Source organism: Staurois parvus, unplaced genomic scaffold, assembly GCF_062004578.1.
Source record: "Staurois parvus isolate SC_StPar_1 unplaced genomic scaffold, SC_StPar_1.0 ptg000426l, whole genome shotgun sequence".
NCBI lineage: Eukaryota > Metazoa > Chordata > Amphibia > Anura > Ranidae > Staurois > Staurois parvus.
The window spans coordinates 760,492-778,578 of record NW_028318222.1 but is presented as its reverse complement, the minus strand read 5'-3'; the positions used below and the strand labels follow the sequence as shown (position 1 = coordinate 778,578).

Below are 18,087 nucleotides of genomic sequence, written 5' to 3'. Positions count from 1 at the left end.
TGTATACACAAGCACTGCGTCACACAGCAATCCAGGTCAATGTCAGGCTGTAGGCTCTACCTGGGCTGTCCGGGCAGAGGAAATAGGCTGAACAGGCTCAGCCGACCCATGATGCTCCATTTGCAAAACAATCTGTTTTTTCCTTCAAGAGATGAGCATTTCATACATACTGGGGGAGATTTACTAAAACTGGGGCATTCAAAATCTGGTGTGGCTGTGCATGGTAGCCAATCAGCTTCTAACCTCAGCTTGTTCAATTAAGCTTTGATAATAAAACCTGGAAGCGAATCGGTTTCTATGCAGAGTTGCACTAGATTTTGCACCTTCCAGTTTTAGTAAACAACCTCCTCTGTGTTTAGCAGTCCTGTTTCAGCTAACAGAGGTGGATGATTTCTCTCCTGAGTGACTCACTCAGCATTCTGTATAATCTGATCTCTCTGCTATTCAGGTCTGCTTCACAGCGAATCAGTTGAATGAGCTGGAGAACATTCTTGTTTGGGGGGCTCACTACCTTGCTAGCTTCAAGTGGTGACTACATACCATTCATATGTAATTTATATTTATAAATTTTATATTATTTAAATAACATTACTTTTTACAAAAAATATATTTTGAAAAAAAACTACCTTCCCAGAAAACATACAAACATTATAAAGCCCAAGTTTTTCTAACAGATGTAATATAAAGTCAAAATGAAATTGTGTATGTAGCCAGGTGCCTGCTATATTATTATGCCTTTTAGGGACATTTACAGATGACAATATGATTACCTCTTTTCCCCCTAGTGCCCAGTACTGGATCTGCTACATCACTTCCTGTTAGAGTGGATTCAGTTCTCCTCACAGCGGAGGAACTTGGGACTTGTAGTCCTATAGCCAATCCATACTGTATTTCTGAGTGCAGATCAAACTACAATTATCAGAGAGCTGGGGAACCACAAGGTGGCTAGGAAAGCAGATATTCTACAGCAGCCTTTTTCAACCAGGGTGCCCAGGTATCCTGGGGTGCTTTCAGGTTTCTTTAGTGGTGCATAAAAAATGCCTAAAAATTGCCCAAAACTGTATACAAGCCAGTGGGTGGATCACAAAGCCACAGGTTTTCATAGTGCACTATTGCAACCTTCTAGCCTCCGGCATCCTAACAACCAATGACCTTGTCGGTTGATAAAAAATGTAGTGTCCTACATGTGTGGATGTTGCTGTATTATGTAAAACTATTAGTTTAGTTTTTACATTTTTGAATGGGGTGCCATAGGTTTAAAGCATGCCTTGACTGGAAACAGGTTGAAAAACACTGTTCTACAGCAAGGAACTGGTTTGCTGTCTTGGTGTGAGATTCAGAGCTGAACACAGGGGGGCTACCATTCTCCTCCATGGACAGATTGTTGGTCTACAGCTGTGGGATTCTGCCCATCAGTTCAGCACATCGACGACACCAATCACCACACCGGGATAGCATCAGCTTCTCTGCATCAGGACTGTCACTGTCCAGTCTTCACACGCCATCTATGCTTGCTGCGCTGACAGGCTGTGCTATCCATAGGATTGGTGAATGGGCAGATGCCCACCCTCTTTCTGTCATCACTCTAGAGACACTGCATGCAGACAACATTACACCTGAGTACCAGGAGATATTTGCTCTGAGCAGTATCACAGCTCTGAGCTTTGACCAGTAGCACATCTCTCTAACATCATTGAATTACCAGTATTCACTACTGTTTATGGGCTCCACCATTGCTAGCAGAAGACAACGGATACCACCAAATCTGGAACTTTAAACATCAGAGGACTCAAGTTGCAATCTCTAGTTACAGGGACCTCTTCTCTATATGGCCACCAATATTCAAATTAGTATACTTATACTGTATTTGTTTATGTCAGGGAATACATTTACATAATTCTCTGCATCCACCATGGCAGCAGAGGTAGCCTAGAGGGAGATGATAGGTCAAAGGGCATTTTCTTCCCTCTCTTCCTGCAGGTGTTGCAGTTTAATGGTTGAGGCTTGGTACTCATGACTGTATAATTTGTTAAACATTGCTAGATGATTATTTCTATTTTATCAGTGTTCTATTTTTATGTGTTGTATATCCTAAACCTATTAATCTTGTGGTCTACTCCTTTTCACAAGACTAATGTAGAGGTGTTTCCAAAGAATTTTGTCTCTTGCAGTATTATCCTATTCTGTTGGGGTGTGTTTGAGCTTAGAGTGTCTGAGGTGTCAGGAGGCTTGCATGGTCAGGGAAACCACTGGGGATGGGCTTTATCAAGCGGCCCCTGTGAGGATATTACTACATGTACTATGAGAAACATAAGGCATGCCATTGTAAAGTTCCTTTTGGAAATTCTAATTGACTTGCTCTCATGTTGATCCCCTGAATTCAATCATTTAAATCACTGACCTAGAATTAATATGCAGATCAGGAAAGTCATATTTTGATCACAAGTCCTCATCTACATATGTGTTCAAGGCCACTGACTCAAGGTATTGCAGTCAGAAGATCTGAATGACAGCCTGTCAGCAAACATTTCCAAAATGACAAGCCAACAATGACAATTTCCATATTTTTCCCGGGAGAGGTTTCCTTTGAAATGATCATTACATATGCTTTTTCCTCCAAATAAAAAAAAAAATAAAATAAGACACAGCAGATAATTAACTGATCATTTCAAAGAGTTCTAATTATAATTAAGTTAATTATAACCATGTAACAAGTTCCTCAATTAGAGCAGGGGCTCTAATCACACACTCCTACATCTATCTGACATCATTTGTTTTCTAAAAGAGTAGCTATGCTAGATAATTGCTTGGCACATTGACATATGGTATCTATACATGGACACATTTCTCATTGAGAAGGACAAGGACTGCTAGGAACCATTCTATGGGTAGTAAAAGGCTTGCTCAGTTGGAGCATCCCTCACTGCCTTACCACTGCAGCATTCCTTTTTGTCTGATTGGGTGCTCAGCTTTGCCAGATTAAATTCTGTGGAGGTCCCTAGGCAGTCGAAACCTTGGGGTCCCCCTCACAGGTTTCTGGAGGTTTTTTATGTGCATGCGCTAGTAAGATAACAATGAACCAAGTAGTGTCAATGTTAACCATTAGATAGAGATAATTATCACCACCGTACATTACACGTACATAGGTTGCACCAAATATTTTTTACAAACTGACAACTGAAATAAAATGAGCTTTTAAGAGATAAATTGTAATATGAACCTGATGTCTATGATTTATGTACTTTAAGTTGTTTTTGGGTACATTACATGAATACAGTATTTTCTCTGTAGAGTCTATAGTGTAAAGTTTTCATTTCTTTGAGTTGATTTATTTTTCTATTTTTGTAAATAATTTAAGAAAGCTTCATTGTAATTTTCTTTCAATTCAATATTATTTTGATTTGTTGTCTCAGGGTCCTTAAACGGCATGGTGCCCATATGCCAGTGCCTACTCTGCCCATTTGGTAATCCAGCACTGTCACTCCTACTCAGGTTTCAGGAAGAAGGGTTGGCCGCACTCCGGAGGAATGATGAAATACGTGCGTATAATTTATTAATCCATAGGACACCAAAAGTACCAGGACATGTACATGGATGTTGACGCATTTCACACGATCACGTGTTTAATCAGATTTTAAAATAACAATTATTATTATTATTATTATTAAGCATGCGATCGTGTGAAACGCATTAACATCCATCTACATTTCCTGGTGCTTTTGGTGTCCTATGGATTCATAAATTATATGCACGTATTTCATCATTCCTCCGGCCAACCCTTCTTCCTGATGCATGTTACGTGGTGGCGAGCCAGGGTCTGCACCTGTTTTAGTTTGATGTTGATTGCTGCCTGAGCGGTATTCCCCTTGTCTTTTTTGACTCCTACTCAAGTACTGTTGAATCTCCCACCAAGACTACTGTATTCTGACAGTGCCAGTCAGAATACCCGAACAGTGGCTTAATCTAACTCAGCCTTTCTCAACCTTTTCAACACAGGAAAACCTTTGAAATAACTTTCCAATCTCAGGGACCCCCTGCTATAATTTATTATATCTACAACTCATGATTAATTAGTGTGATGGTCAGTGGGAAGAATGCTTCTTACACTTTTGGTCATTGGGAAGAATTCCATACGTACGGATAGCTAAGAAGATCAGTGGTGTCAGTTGGAACTTGTCTGAGAGGCAGAAAATTCTCATTGCTCAAGGAACCCCTAACAACTTCTGGAGGAACTCTAGGGTTTCATGAAACCCTGGTTGAGAAACCCTGATCTAACTGGATGCAGGTGCTGTTGGCCCATCAATTTTCTGTCCAGGCCCTTCAATTTTTCAATCAAAAGATGTTGAGCTGGAGGCAGGGGAAAGTTCCAAATACTATCTGTCACGTTTTAGTAACAGTGTAGCCATGCGGTGTTCTTCCCTAAATCTTCCCTATAGGTATGCCAAGGGCAATAAAAACCTGACAGAGGTTCTAAACCTTACTTGTTCAGCCAAAAAGAAAATGCTCTGCAGCTGTTAAAATGAAAAGCAGCTTTTCCTACACTACTCTCTTCTTCTCCTAAACTGTCACTCACAGTCTCACTGTAGTGCAAACCTGTCATGGTTGTCATCCAGGTTAAATTATGCCCCCTAACTTCCAACCCACTACTTGTAGGCTCAGGCTGCCATGAACACACTTCCTGAGGGTGGGGGGGGGTCATCATGCTGGCCTGGGCTCACAGAATTCCTGAACAGAATAGACCTCACATGTCAAAATAAGTGAACAGTGCTGGAACAAGATCTATTAGCACCCAATGCAAACAGACCTACGTCTACCCCTCTTATGAGCTGCGGACTACATCCCACCCTTTCTGCGCCCCCTCCTCATGATGGCAGCCATCTCTTCTGTCTACACCTCAGCCCAGCCCCACAGAACCGCTCGGTCAAGGAGAAAGAATGCCCACCGCCATTGCCAGAGAAGGAGGAAGTACCTATGGCATCATGTATCATTCAGTTATATATAATGGATTTTTGTTTTTCCTAAATGCATCGACATGTGGGGTAAATCATTGTTATAATTTTTCTGCATAGATTTATTTAAATTTATTTTTGTTTAAATTCAGTAAAGATACTTCCCTTTTGAAGAAGCAATACATCGAATCACATTTTATAAATTAAAATGACTTATTTGCATTACACTATCGCACACTATGCTACCAAATGTCACAGGAGTATTACCAGCATTGCAAATATAAATTTGCATATGTGTAAGGAAACTACATGTCAAATACATAACTCGGTACAGAGTTCATAACTGAGAAAGAACCCTCAAGGTATGTTCCAGCAAAAAAAAAAAAAGGAGGAAAAGAAAAACACATAAAATAATCACCATACCAGCAAACAATAGTATATTAAAGTACCAGGACACATAAAAGCACAATTAGACAATATCAGAACAGGTACATATAGCTGAGAAGAAAATTACATTTATCAGAAAGCAGTGAGATGTACTATCCTAACATGTTCATACAGAAGACCTGCTATAGACAATTATCATAAGATCAGTTTAGCTTCCTTGGTTGAAGTGTCAAAATAAGCACCTGCTCTGCCTTCAATACATTTGATGTCTTCTACATTTTATAGAGATTGTGGTAGACACTAAAAAACGAAACATTTTTCAGCTATGGTGATAGCCATACTTACCGAGTCCTTGCAGAACCCCAGATCTCTCTTTTGGGCGCTTTCTTCTCCCACGTTGGTCTAAACATGGGAGATCACCGCTATTTTCGAAACACAGCTTTTTATTTATGAAGAGGAAGAGAATTGCCAGGAGTACAACGAAGACGCCCACCGCCGACAGGAATCCAATGGCCTCCGGGGTTACTAAAAAAAAAAAGAAACATTGCTTTGAGGTAGCAGTTGGATGCAGCTAGCTAATTATTTAATGCAGATCTAAACCCAGTCACTAAAATCTCTTATAAGCTGTTCTGTGTTTAGACTTTTTAAATCTGTCATTTCAATAAAAGACTAATTGGTGACCCTGCCATTAACATCCTTGCTTAGACATTCCTTATGGGGTAAAAATGATCTGTCCTTTCTAAATTGTTCTTCTGCAATGACACGCTGTCCAATGAGCCCCTAGTACAGACTACAAGTGGCTAAGCAAATGCATGGAGCAGATACAAGACCTGTCACTCTGCACAAGGCGAGAGCACCAGTGAACGATGACACTGGATCACTGAATAGATCTGGAAGAAATACACAAAGGGGCTGATTTACTAAAACTAGAGAGTGTAAAATATGGTGCAGCTTTGCATGGTAGCCAATCAGCTTCTAACTTCAGCTTGTTCAATTAAGCTTTGGCAAAAAAAAACAAAACTGGAAGCCGATTGGTTTCTGTGCAGAACTGCATCAGATTTTGCACTCTACAGTTTTAGTAAATCAACCTCACAGTCAGGGATGGACTGACAACTCATGGGGCCCCCGGGCAATAGGGGATCATGGGGCCCCTGTGTACTTGCCCAAACTCAAAAAAAGCCTATGAAAAAGGTACCAGGGGCATCTCATGGGGCCCCCTACTGACCCCGGGCCCTCGGGCAGTGTCCGCGTTTCCAAATGGTCAGTCCGCCCCTGCTCACAGTACCTCACCAAGATTCAAGTAAGAACACACATCACGCTTCGAGTGGTAAAGGGTTAAATATCCTTTAAATTTTTTTATTGCTGGAGGGTAGAAGAAAGGCATGGGGTGTTGGCAATCTTATGGCCCGTACACACAATAAGAAAATTGTATGAAAATTTCCATATGAGGAATGATGGACCAATTATCTAATCGTTAGTATAGTGCATTCGACAGCCGATTTCGACTTTTTGGATGACAAAAAAACAAGGGTGCAAGCTAGAAATTTTTTTATTGTATATGAACACAACGTACAATTTTCAGTTTAATGTGTACAGTAATCGTAGGGAAATAAACAAATAGAAAAAAAATGTGCACGATCAGAAGCATCGAACAACCCTACACTTCTACCACGCTAGTACGTATCTACGAATTTTCTTTCAAATCAATACCATGCTGACTACATCATGATATGCAGTTTTGTGGGCAATTTGACGATCAGTCGTACGATTTTCTCATAGTGTGTACTAGGCTTTAGAACAGTAGATGTTCTCATTCAGGTCTTTACCAGTATGTCGGTTCTCTTTAGGCATCTCCCCCAGAATTGATGGCCTATGGTAAGCTCTTTCCCTGAGTAGGGACTGGATGTGCATACTCAGTCACAACTTGTTACTGCTGTCCCAGTTTGGGAGATTTTCCCTGACTTCCTATCTATCTGAATGGTTCCAATTAAAATCTGCTTAAATTTAATTTATTTTAACCGTGAAAGTTTTCCAACTTCATGCATACATACACATTGGGTACTAAAGAGTGACATTAATTTGATAAAGGGGGGGGGGGGGACACACACAAAGGCATACAAAGACATTTTAGCAGTGAGCAGCTGTGTCAGATTTTTCCCCCAACAATTTCAACTCTAGAAACCCTTCAGGCAGTGCTTGACAAATAAAAACAGCTCATCTCAGTAAGAAAAAAAACATAGGTTGCTATGACCCTTCCAATGAGAAATGAATGGTTGATTTCCCAGCTCCGTGTGACAAAACTTTGGACATCATCATCACTGAAGTAGGTGCACAGTTCAGCATTTCTCACAATAAGTATAAAATGGTTAAAAAAATTAAATTGGAAAGAGTGTAATTAAAGCAAAACCTGTCTGGCTTGGAAGGTGCTGTAAAAATGGGTATAATAATTACCACTTAGCATGTATTCCTAATGCTCACCAATGGTCAAAAAGTGTATTGAGACAAATTTTTCAGTATTGTCATCAAAGTCTCCTTGCCATGGCAATGTGTTGATAAAAATCAAAAATTGTTCCAGGTGGATCTTAGTTTTTATGCTCACAATGGTCAAGTGCTGGTCTGCTTCATCTTGCCAGCATAATAGGTACCAAGAATATGAAGGATTCAGCACACAACTGGACATGTTTGTTTTTTTTTTTTTTTAATTGAGCGTTTACAATCACTTTAAAGCCGTTTGACTCCTTTATGAATTTGGTTGGGCACTACTTCTTTTGTTTCCCAGTTGAACCTATTTCAGATATTTTCCATCACATTGGTCAATTTTGATTGATTTACTCCGATGTTTCTTAGTGAAATTGCCTTGTATGTTACCAATCTATACTATCATAATAAATCCTTCTTCTTGTCATCAACTGATCTGCATCTATGCTTGGCATTAGACTCGGTTCAAACAAGGAGATTCAGTATGTTACTAGTGAGAATGACAGCAAAAAGAGGCGACAGATTGCATCAGTGTCTGGTACACCCTAATGACATGGAAATGAAGACACATGAGAATATGTGTTTGCTTTGATGATCAACACCTACAGCCATTGCTGTCAATTTAAAGATGTTACTTTATCAGAACACGGGAGCCATTGAGAACGATCATCCAAACATGTAATATTAATAAATATTTCCATGAATCTGCACATTAAATACTTATCTATCCAAGAATCAGGTAATTATCTTTGGTTGGTCTGTGGTTTTCTAGGCCATTCTAGCAAGAGACCAGGCTCTCTGTGTCCTACCTAGTGTCCTGCGTTCACATTTCATGGATGTAGTAGAACTGAGAAAACTTTCTTTCAATTTGACTGTTTCCCAAGGGCTGTCTGGCTACTGATAACTGATGTATTAAAGCTTTCCACTCTGAGAATAGGAAGGATGAGTGGCATGGGCTCCTTCAGACAAGTGGCTGGGAGGCAGTAAAAAAAAGCAGGCTGAGCTGTGTTTTTACTGCCCTCCCAGCTGCCCACCTGAACTGTCACAATGCAGCCAAGGGTTTAAAGCAGAGCCATTGTCATAGAGAGGCAATAGGATGCAATGCATCCCCAAACTGAATTCTACGCCTTCCTGAGGAGAACTATATTTATATCACAATTCCCATTGTATTTATTTATTTTGGAAATCTATTCTTGTCTTTTATTAACCATTTCCCCACCGCCCTATAGCAGAAATACTGCTACAGGGTGGCAGCGGTGTGCAAAATCATGTATATATACGTGATTTTGCATTTGCGGATAGGGGCCTTCCCACACTGCCATTGACGGCCTCACCTGTCGATCACTGGGTCCTGGCTAGTGATTCCGTGCCGGCACCCAGCGATCTCCATGTATAACTGATAGGGGAGAGACCTGTATGCAGGGATGGACTGACCATTTGAAAAGTCGGGCACTGCCCGAGGGCCCGGGGTCAGTAGGGGGCCCCATGAGATGCCCCTGGTACCTTTTTCACAAGCTTTTTTGAGTTTGGACACAGGGGCCCCATGATCCCTTATTGCCCGGGGGCCCCATGAATTGTCAGTCCGCCCCTGCCTGTATGTAAACTATACATATCTCTCCCTTGTCAGCTCCTGCACATTTCTTTGTAGTGCTCTGCAGAGCAATACAAATCAATGTGTTTACATAGTAAAGTCCACTCACAGCACATATCACATAATATAAAACACAGCACACAGTTAACCCTTTGATTACCTCAGATGTTAACCCCTTACTGCCCAGTGTCATTAGTACAGTGTCAGTGCTTTTTATTAGTACTGATCACTGTATTGGTGTCACTGGTGATGTCAGTGACAGTCAGTCGCCCCCCCCCCCCCCAGTGTCAGAATGCCCGCTGCAGTCCCGCTAGAAGTCGCTGATCACCGCCATTACTAGTTTAAGAAAATAAATACAAATTCCAGTATATATACCGCCATTTGTAGACGCTATAACTTTCAAGTAAACCAATTAGCTGTAGCAGAATACATTTTGGCCTAAATTTATGATGAAATTAGATTTTGTTTTATTTTTTACTGGACATATTTAATAGCAAAAAGTCAAAAATATTGTTTTTCTCTCAAAATTGTCAGTCTTTTTTTTTATAGTGCAAAAAATAAACACAGAGGCGATCAAATGCAATCGAAAGAAAGCTCTATTTGTGGGGGAAAAAAGGACATAAATTTGAGTGCAGCATTGCATGATCGCGCAATTGTCAGTTAAAGTAACACTGCACTGTATTGCAAAAAATGGCCTGGTCAGGAAAGGGGGTAAATCCTCTGGAGGGCAAGTAGTTAAACAAGAAAAATCCAGACCTATCTATATGGTCTAGCAAATTAAAATATATATGAACACAGTTTAAAAATGTTCAGGCTTTTATCAGGCATATTATATAAAAATCCGTCAGTCTCAGCACTAGGTAAAACATGTGAGGGCTGAGAGCCCCAATGGCATGGCTGTCTGTTGTCTCACAGCATGCCTATAGGGCCTTACAGGCACTCTGTTCATACACTGTCCTGCAGCCCCAATTCAGGAGTGCACAAAGGGGGGTGACAACAGTCCTACTGCATTAGTAGACTGCGATTAGGGCTGTCACCTCTTCTTAGAATGCCCAGAGAGGGGGAAGAAACTGGCAGGATCAACAGGCATTTAGCAGCATTTCTCAAACAATACCAAGAAAACACTCACAATAGATGTAGGCAGGTGTTGTTCTCATTCCATTCAGTAGAGTAGAGTCTCAGAAGAATGATGTTCCTCCACAGCCTCCATAGTATTCATAGGGACAGTAGCTGTCTTATTGGACCCTGCAGTACCTAGTGACCTTCTATGGCTATCTTGAATGAGGAAGTCCTTAGAATACGGGACCTTGACTGAATTTGGTGCTCATTTGTCAGTGGATAGAGTAGGGACAGAAACCCTTTTTTCGAGGACAGAGATTTAGCATCAGGGAAAGGTTCCAGTACAAGGATGGCAAGCATAGGAGATACTGCTGGACACCCCACAAGCAGCCAAAGCTGCAATTGCCACCTTCTCTAAAATCTCCTGAACCTCACCTGAGTCTGTGAGCTGCCAATCAGCCATTCCTCCTGTAGATGCTTTCCTGGTCAAGTATGCCTTGCATGTCGAGTGGCTTACAGTGCCTGAAATACCTCTGCATATATTTGTGACCCGCTGAGATTCCCAGTAAGGCCACTATGGCCCATGCTACTTTGGTACCACTAGTGCTTGCACCCGCACACTGTTAGGGACTGTTCTGTGGCTGAGTGAAGCATTAATCCCATCTGTTACTGCAAATGTTGCTGCACCTGTTACTGCAAGTGTTGCCGCGTCTGTTACTGCAAGTGTTGCCGCGTCTGTTACTGCACGTGTTGCCGCACCTGTTACTGCATCTGTTACTGCAAGTGTTGCTGCACCTGTTACTGCAAGTGTTGCTGCACCTGTTACTGCAAGTGTTGCCTCATCTGTTACTGCAAGTGTTGCCTCATCTGTTACTGCAAGTGTTGCTGCACCTGTTACTGCAAGTGTTGCCGCGTCTGTTACTGCAAGTGTTGCCGCACCTGTTACTGCAAGCGTTGCCACACCTGTTACTGCAAGCGTTGCCGCATCTGTTACTGCAAGTGTTGCCGCATCTGTTACTGCATCTGTTACTGCAAGTGTTGCTGCACCTGTTACTGCAAGTGTTGCCTCATCTGTTACTGCAAGTGTTGCCGCACTTGTTACTGCAAGTGTTGCTGCACCTGTTACTGCAAGTGTTGCCGCATCTGTTACTGCATCTGTTACTGCAAGTGTTGCTGCACCTGTTACTGCAAGTGTTGCCGCATCTGTTACTGCAAGTGTTGCCGCATCTGTTACTGCAAGTGTTGCCGCATCTGTTACTGCAAGTGTTGCCGCATCTGTTACTGCATCTGTTACTGCAAGTGTTGCTGCACCTGTTACTGCAAGTGTTGCCGCATCTGTTACTGCATCTGTTACTGCAAGCGTTGCCGCACCTGTTACTGCAAGTGTTGCCGCATCTGTTACTGCATCTGTTACTGCAAGTGTTGCTGCACCTGTTACTGCAAGTGTTGCCTCATCTGTTACTGCAAGTGTTGCCGCACCTGTTACTGCAAGTGTTGCCGCACCTGTTACTGCAAGTGTTGCCGCACCTGTTACTGCAAGTGTTGCTGCACCTGTTACTGCAAGTGTTGCTGCACCTGTCACCATCAGTGAATACCAACTGTGTTGCGGCAAGTACTTTTGTAACTCTTCTGCCATACTACTTTGTCAAATACAAGTACTGTTAACTCTCTTCGGTCTCTGCCTCTGCCCGCAAAGGGAGAAATTTAGAGCACAGAGAAATGGTATTGCACAGAGCGGTCCTTTACCTCCTCTTCTGGATTCCCCCACTAGTATTATCCCCTCCTCCATTCCTGCTGGTGTATAAGACTTGCTGAGGGAGCAACTGTGCGGGCACGCCCCCGAGTACCTGTGCAGGCACGCCCATGAGCAGCCTCCATAGTTTTTATAGGGAGAGCAGCTGTCTGATTGGATGCTGGAATCCCACGTCACCTTGCACAACCATCTTGAATGAGACAGTCCTTAGAATATGGGACCCTGATCGTATTTAGCACTCATTTTTGAGTGCATACAGTAGGGACAGAAACCCATTTGTTAGGGACAGAGCTTTAGCATAAGGGAAAGGTTCCAGCACAAGGATAGCAAGCATAGGGGTTACTGATGGACACCCCACAAGCACCAGTAGCCAAAGCTGCAGCCGCTACCTTCACCAAAATCTCATGAACCTCACTCCCGAGCCGGGCTGTGCACATCTGTAGACACACAAGAGCAGGATCCTCACAGGATCTGACTGACAACAACAGGAGCTTATCGCTCACTGCTCTCAGAGTCTCATTTGAGAGCAGAAAGAGAGCAGCAATGCTGCAGCCAGGACAGCTCTAGATCATGAAAGGAGTCAGGTAAGTGTTCGGGGATGGGAGGGGGGAGCAGCAATCACATGCCCTGGATGCACACTGCCTACGTCCAGGCCAATCACATGCATGGGATTGCTGCATGAGGGAATACATGCAAATGGAAACAATTAGCTGCTGGCAGCCTTCCATTTCTTTGAATGGGGCTGCCTCTCACAGCTAATCAAACTGCTGGGGTTGTTGCACATAATTACAGACAGGGTGAATTTGGAGATGCACATACACCCTTAGTGCCGGTCACACCGGTGCGATTTCAGGTGAGATTTGTGAATTGAAATCGCACCTGAAATCACATGTAATGAATGTCAGTGTCTTAACATTTCCGATTTTCTGCAGCACGATTTCTAAAGCATTACATTTTCAGCAGTTTTGTTGCGATTTCACATACACAAAATATAGTGAAAAATCGCACTGCAAATTGCAAGAAATCGTTGAAAATCTTCACATGTAGCAATAAGTCTTCAGAAATCGCACCTGAAATTGCACACAAATCGCACAATTTTAAATCACAGCGGTGTGACCGGTGACTTAAGGTAGAAAAAAAACAAAAAACATGTTTTACTTTAGAGCCACATTAATGTTTCCTAAGGAAAATAAAAAAAAATAGCAACATTGACCCAACCTAACATGTCCTTGTCAATAGAGACAGGAGTACATCACGGCCATTGTTTAGATGTGGGAGTGTTAACACACAATTCACCCAAGTCTGATAGGAATACAAGAGATGCAGTTAATGGTGTGTCTTAGAGCCTTAATTATAGGAGAAGCCTTCAATGAGTTGATACATTGTTCACAGCTTTTATGTTATCGGGACAAACAATGAATCACGAAAACCGTATTCCGTACCGCATCAGAATCGCCCCCGTTCATGCGAACTGCTGCAGGTGTGTATGTTGAGTTAACACCCCGAAAGCAGACCACAAAACGCAGTGCGATGTGCAGAATCAGATCGCATAGTGTGAATACCTATGCGATCTGATTCTAGTGTGGACCAAAAAAAGGGTCCTGCATCTTTTTGGTGCGGGTGCGGTGCAATTAGAACCATACAAAATGTTTGGCTCCAATCACACCGCACACAAATCGCATGTGATTTGCACAGGAATGTGGTGCAGTTCCTGTGAGAATTACATGTGATATACCACACCGCACAATGTGATTAAAGAGGAGTTCCAGTTGAACAAAAAAAAATAAAAGTCAGCAGCTACAAAAACTGTAGCTGCTGAGTTTTAAAATACAAACACTTACCTGTCCCTCGGTCCAGCAGTGTCCTCACCACCGCTGGTTTCACCGGCGCTGGCATCTTCAGTGTGGGCACCCGACTGTGTCAGCTTGTGGCTTCAAAGCTGGGTGCCCACTGCGCATGAGCGAGAAGCGCTGAGCCTTGTGAATGGTCCCGTAGTGTTCTGGGACCTGTCACGTGTGTATTGTGATTTGGTGCGGAATTAGCACAGAAAACGCTGCAAATTCCACGCCGAAACAGTGTGAATCAGGGCTGAAGCTCGGGTTTCACAGCTAATTGACACAGTTGTTCAGTGGTTTAGGTCAGGCTTAGATCCAGGGGTGGACTGACAACTCATGGGGCCCCCAGGCAATAGGGGATCATGGGGCCCCTGTGTCCTTGCCCAAACTCAAAAAAGCCTATGAAAAAGGTACTAGGAGCATCTCGTGGGGCCCCCTACTGACCCCGGGCCCTCGGGCAGTGCCAGAGTTTCCAAATGGTCAGTCCGCCCCTGCTTAGATCACGTTCAGGTCAGGATTTTATCCTGTTAACAACTGATGACACGTGCGGTGTAGAAACGGTTCCCATGGAAGTCAATAGCCTATAAACCACACCTGAACCAGACAGCACTGCTCAGAAATCGAACAGGACTCAACCTGGACTGCCAGTGCACCGGACATATAGTATGTGAACAAGCACCATAGGAAGCAATGTTATGTCACATGTCATGCAGATTGGGTGCAGTTCAAACCGCATCCAATCCACATATGTGAACCGCCACTCAGTTGTCATGCTATATATTCACAACAACAAGAAAACAACTTGCTCTTTTGACAATGTGAGCAACCCAAATAACCCCCGGGGCCCGCCTGAGTGGGTCACACTCCTGCAAAATGAACCCAAACAATGCACTTTGTGTTCTTGCCTCATTCAAATGTTTGCATTAAAATGACAAAATATTATGCTTTATTGCCTTAATTAATTGCGCTATATCATATGATGCAACCAGTTATTAAATTCCCACTGGTTGCAAAACATTTTTCATTAGCAGATCATAATTATTTCACATGGCGTGAGAATGTGGGGAGAAGTAGTGTGGGTTGTTGTGTAGGATGGAGTTTTTAAGGAAACCATACAGCGAAAGTAAGTCGCTGATTACCATTGTGGCTTGTTAAACTATTCCCACCCACTCCATCGCCCACACGATGTGCTGCACTGTATCCATTCATTCTCAGCGTCTGGGCACTGCGGCACGCTGAACCATCTGCAATCAGCCGCACAATTGGTAATTAGCACATATCAAGAGGACAATTAATGCCAAAATAATCACTTAGGTAATAACTGAGGTCCTCCAAAGCTGACTGCTGCAATAGATTATACAGAACACTCCTATTTTACATAGACATTTATTACATGTAGCACTGTAATGATTATGTACTACAGAATACAGCTGTTCATTTTCCAGATGATGACGTAGGCCATCCTAAAGTAAAAACACTTAGAAAATCCATAGAAATGACACTCAGCATAAAGTGGACTTTTCCTTACTTCCTGTCCTGTAGACACACCAGGAAGTAAAAGGAAATCTATAGATCAGGTGCAATGCAAAATTTTGAATTTTCCCTCACTTTAGGTCCAGGTAGTCACCAAAACAAATGTAAAGGATGACTCTCCTCTGTGGGAACAAATAGAGCAATAAAGACCTGGCAGGTTTTCTAACATCCCTACGATATAAAAAAGGTATGGCCTTTAGATACACTGTACAACCAATTGGCTCAGTCTTAAAGCGGAGTTCCAATCACCCTGTCAAGAAATAAAAGTCAGCAGCTACAAAAACTGTAGCTGCTGACTTTTAAAAAACAGCCACTTACAGTGGGGATTGAAAGTTTGGGCACCCCAGCTAAAAATTTGTATTAATGTGCATAAAGAAGCCAAGGAAAGATGGAAAAATCTCCAAAAGGCATCAAATTACAGATTAGACATTCTTATAATATGTCAACAAAAGTTAGATTTTATTTCCATCATTTACACTTTCAAAATAACAGAAACAAAAAAATGGAGCCTGCAAAAGTTTGGGCACCCTGCAGAGTTAATATCTTGTACTGCCCCCTTTGGCAAGTATCACAGCTTGCAAATGCTTTTTGTAGCCAGCCAAGAGTCTTTCAATTCTTGTTTGAGGTATCTTTGCCCATTCTTCATTACAAATGTCTTCCAGTTCTTTGAGATTTCTGGGCTGTCTGTCACGCACTGCTCTTTTAAGGTCTATCCATAGATTTTTAATTATGTTGAGGTCAGGAGATTGTGAAGACCATGGCAAAACCTTCAGTTTACGCCTCTTGATGTAATCCCCCGTGGATTTTGAGGTGTGTTTAGGATCATTATCCATTTGTAGAAGCCATCCTCTCTTTAACTTCAGCTTTTTCACAGATGGCATCAAGTTACCATCCAAAATTTGCTGAAATTTTATTGAATCCATTTTTCCTTCTACTCGTGAGATGTTCCCTGTGCCACTGGCTGCAACACAACCCCAAAGCATGATTGATCCAACCCCATGCTTAACAGTTGGACAGAGGTTCTTTTCATTAAATTCTGTGCCCCTTCTTCTCCAAACGTACCTTTGCTCATTCTGGCCAAAAAGTTACATTTTAACCTCATCTGTCCACAGAACTTGTTTCCAAAATGCATCAGGCTTGTCTATATGTTCATTTGCAAAGTTCAAACGATGATTTTTGTGTTGGGGACGTAGAAGAGGTTTTCTTCTGATGACTCTTCCATGAAGACCATATTTGTACAAGTATCTCTTTATAGTGGAATAGTGTACCACAACTCCAGTGTCTGTCAGATCTTTCTGGAGAGATCGTGTAGTCAAACGGGTTTTGAATTGTTTTTCTCACAATCCTGTGAGCTGTACTGTCTGATATTTTTCTTGGTCTTCCAGATCTTGCTTTAACTTCCACTGTTCCTGATGACTGCCATTTCTTAATTACATTCCGAACAGAGGATATTGACATCTGAAAACGCTTTGCTATCTTCTTATAGCCTTCTCCAGTTCTGTGAGTGTCAACTATTTTCAGTTTCAGTTTTCTAGACAACTGCTTAGAAGAACCCATGGTGCTGATTGTTGGGGCAAGGTCAGATGAGTCTGGGCATTTAAAACCTTTGAGATTGACATAACCTGGTCTTCCCAGATGATGATTGAGAACAATACATGACACTGGCAGGTCTCAGCTTTGCCAAGGGGGCAGTGCATGCTATAAATTCTGCAGGGTGCCCAAACATTTGGGGACGCCATTTTTTTGTTTTCTGTTATTTTGAAAGTGTAAATGATGAAAAAAATCTAACTTTTGTTGACATATTATAAGAATGTCTAATCTGTAATTTGATGCCTTTTGGAGATTTTTCCATCTTTCCTTGGCTTCTTTATGCACATTAATACAAATTTTTAGCTGGGGTGCCCAAACTTTCAATCCCCACTGTACCTGTCCCTCGGTCCCATGGTGTGTCCCCTGCAGCCCTTTTCACCCACCATGCTGTATTCCAGGAGGCCGGCATCTTCAGTGTGGGCACTCGGCTGTGATAGCTTGTGGCTTCACAGCCAGGTACCCACTGCGCATGCACGAGTAGCGCTGCGCTTCATGAATGGTCCTGTAGTCTTCTGGGACCTGTCACATGTCCCAAAAGACTACAGTGAAGGAGGACACGTTCCGTTTCTGATCGCCTAGGCGATCGGACCGGAAGTGGGAGCGGGTACCTATCAAATTCGGGTACCCGCCCCCCCCCCCCCAAAGGTGCCAATCCTTAATGGGGAGCGGGGGAGCAGTCCTTAAAGCGGAACTTTCCTTTTTGGGTGGATCTCCGCTTTAAAGTGTACCTGTGGCATCATAAAAATGAATAAACTGGGAGCAGAACTGTATAGCAGTTGAACAGTGAATTATGTAAATTTAAATTTAAACCAGGACAAGCATGGATGAAATCTGGTTTGAACACCAGGCCTCCTAATTGGACATTGATTGGAGATATGAAAAGCAGTTTCAAATGCCAATACGGAAGTGCAG

General features: G+C 42.4%; 1 protein-coding gene across 4 annotated transcripts in view; it reads right to left on the bottom strand.

Moving 5' to 3' along the window:
- The window catches only part of SYT16 (synaptotagmin 16), a 141,507-nt gene that overhangs the window by 71,456 nt on the left and 51,964 nt on the right, over positions 1–18,087 (bottom strand). For all 4 annotated transcript variants that reach the window (XM_089687479.1, XM_089687481.1, XM_089687482.1 and 1 more), the window contains one exon: positions 5,682–5,861. Coding sequence is in view for 1 of the 4 variants with exons in the window: in XM_089687482.1 (XP_089543608.1) it covers positions 5,682–5,861 (180 nt within the window). In the remaining 3 variants the exon portion in view is untranslated. The remainder of the gene's footprint in view (positions 1–5,681; positions 5,862–18,087) is intronic.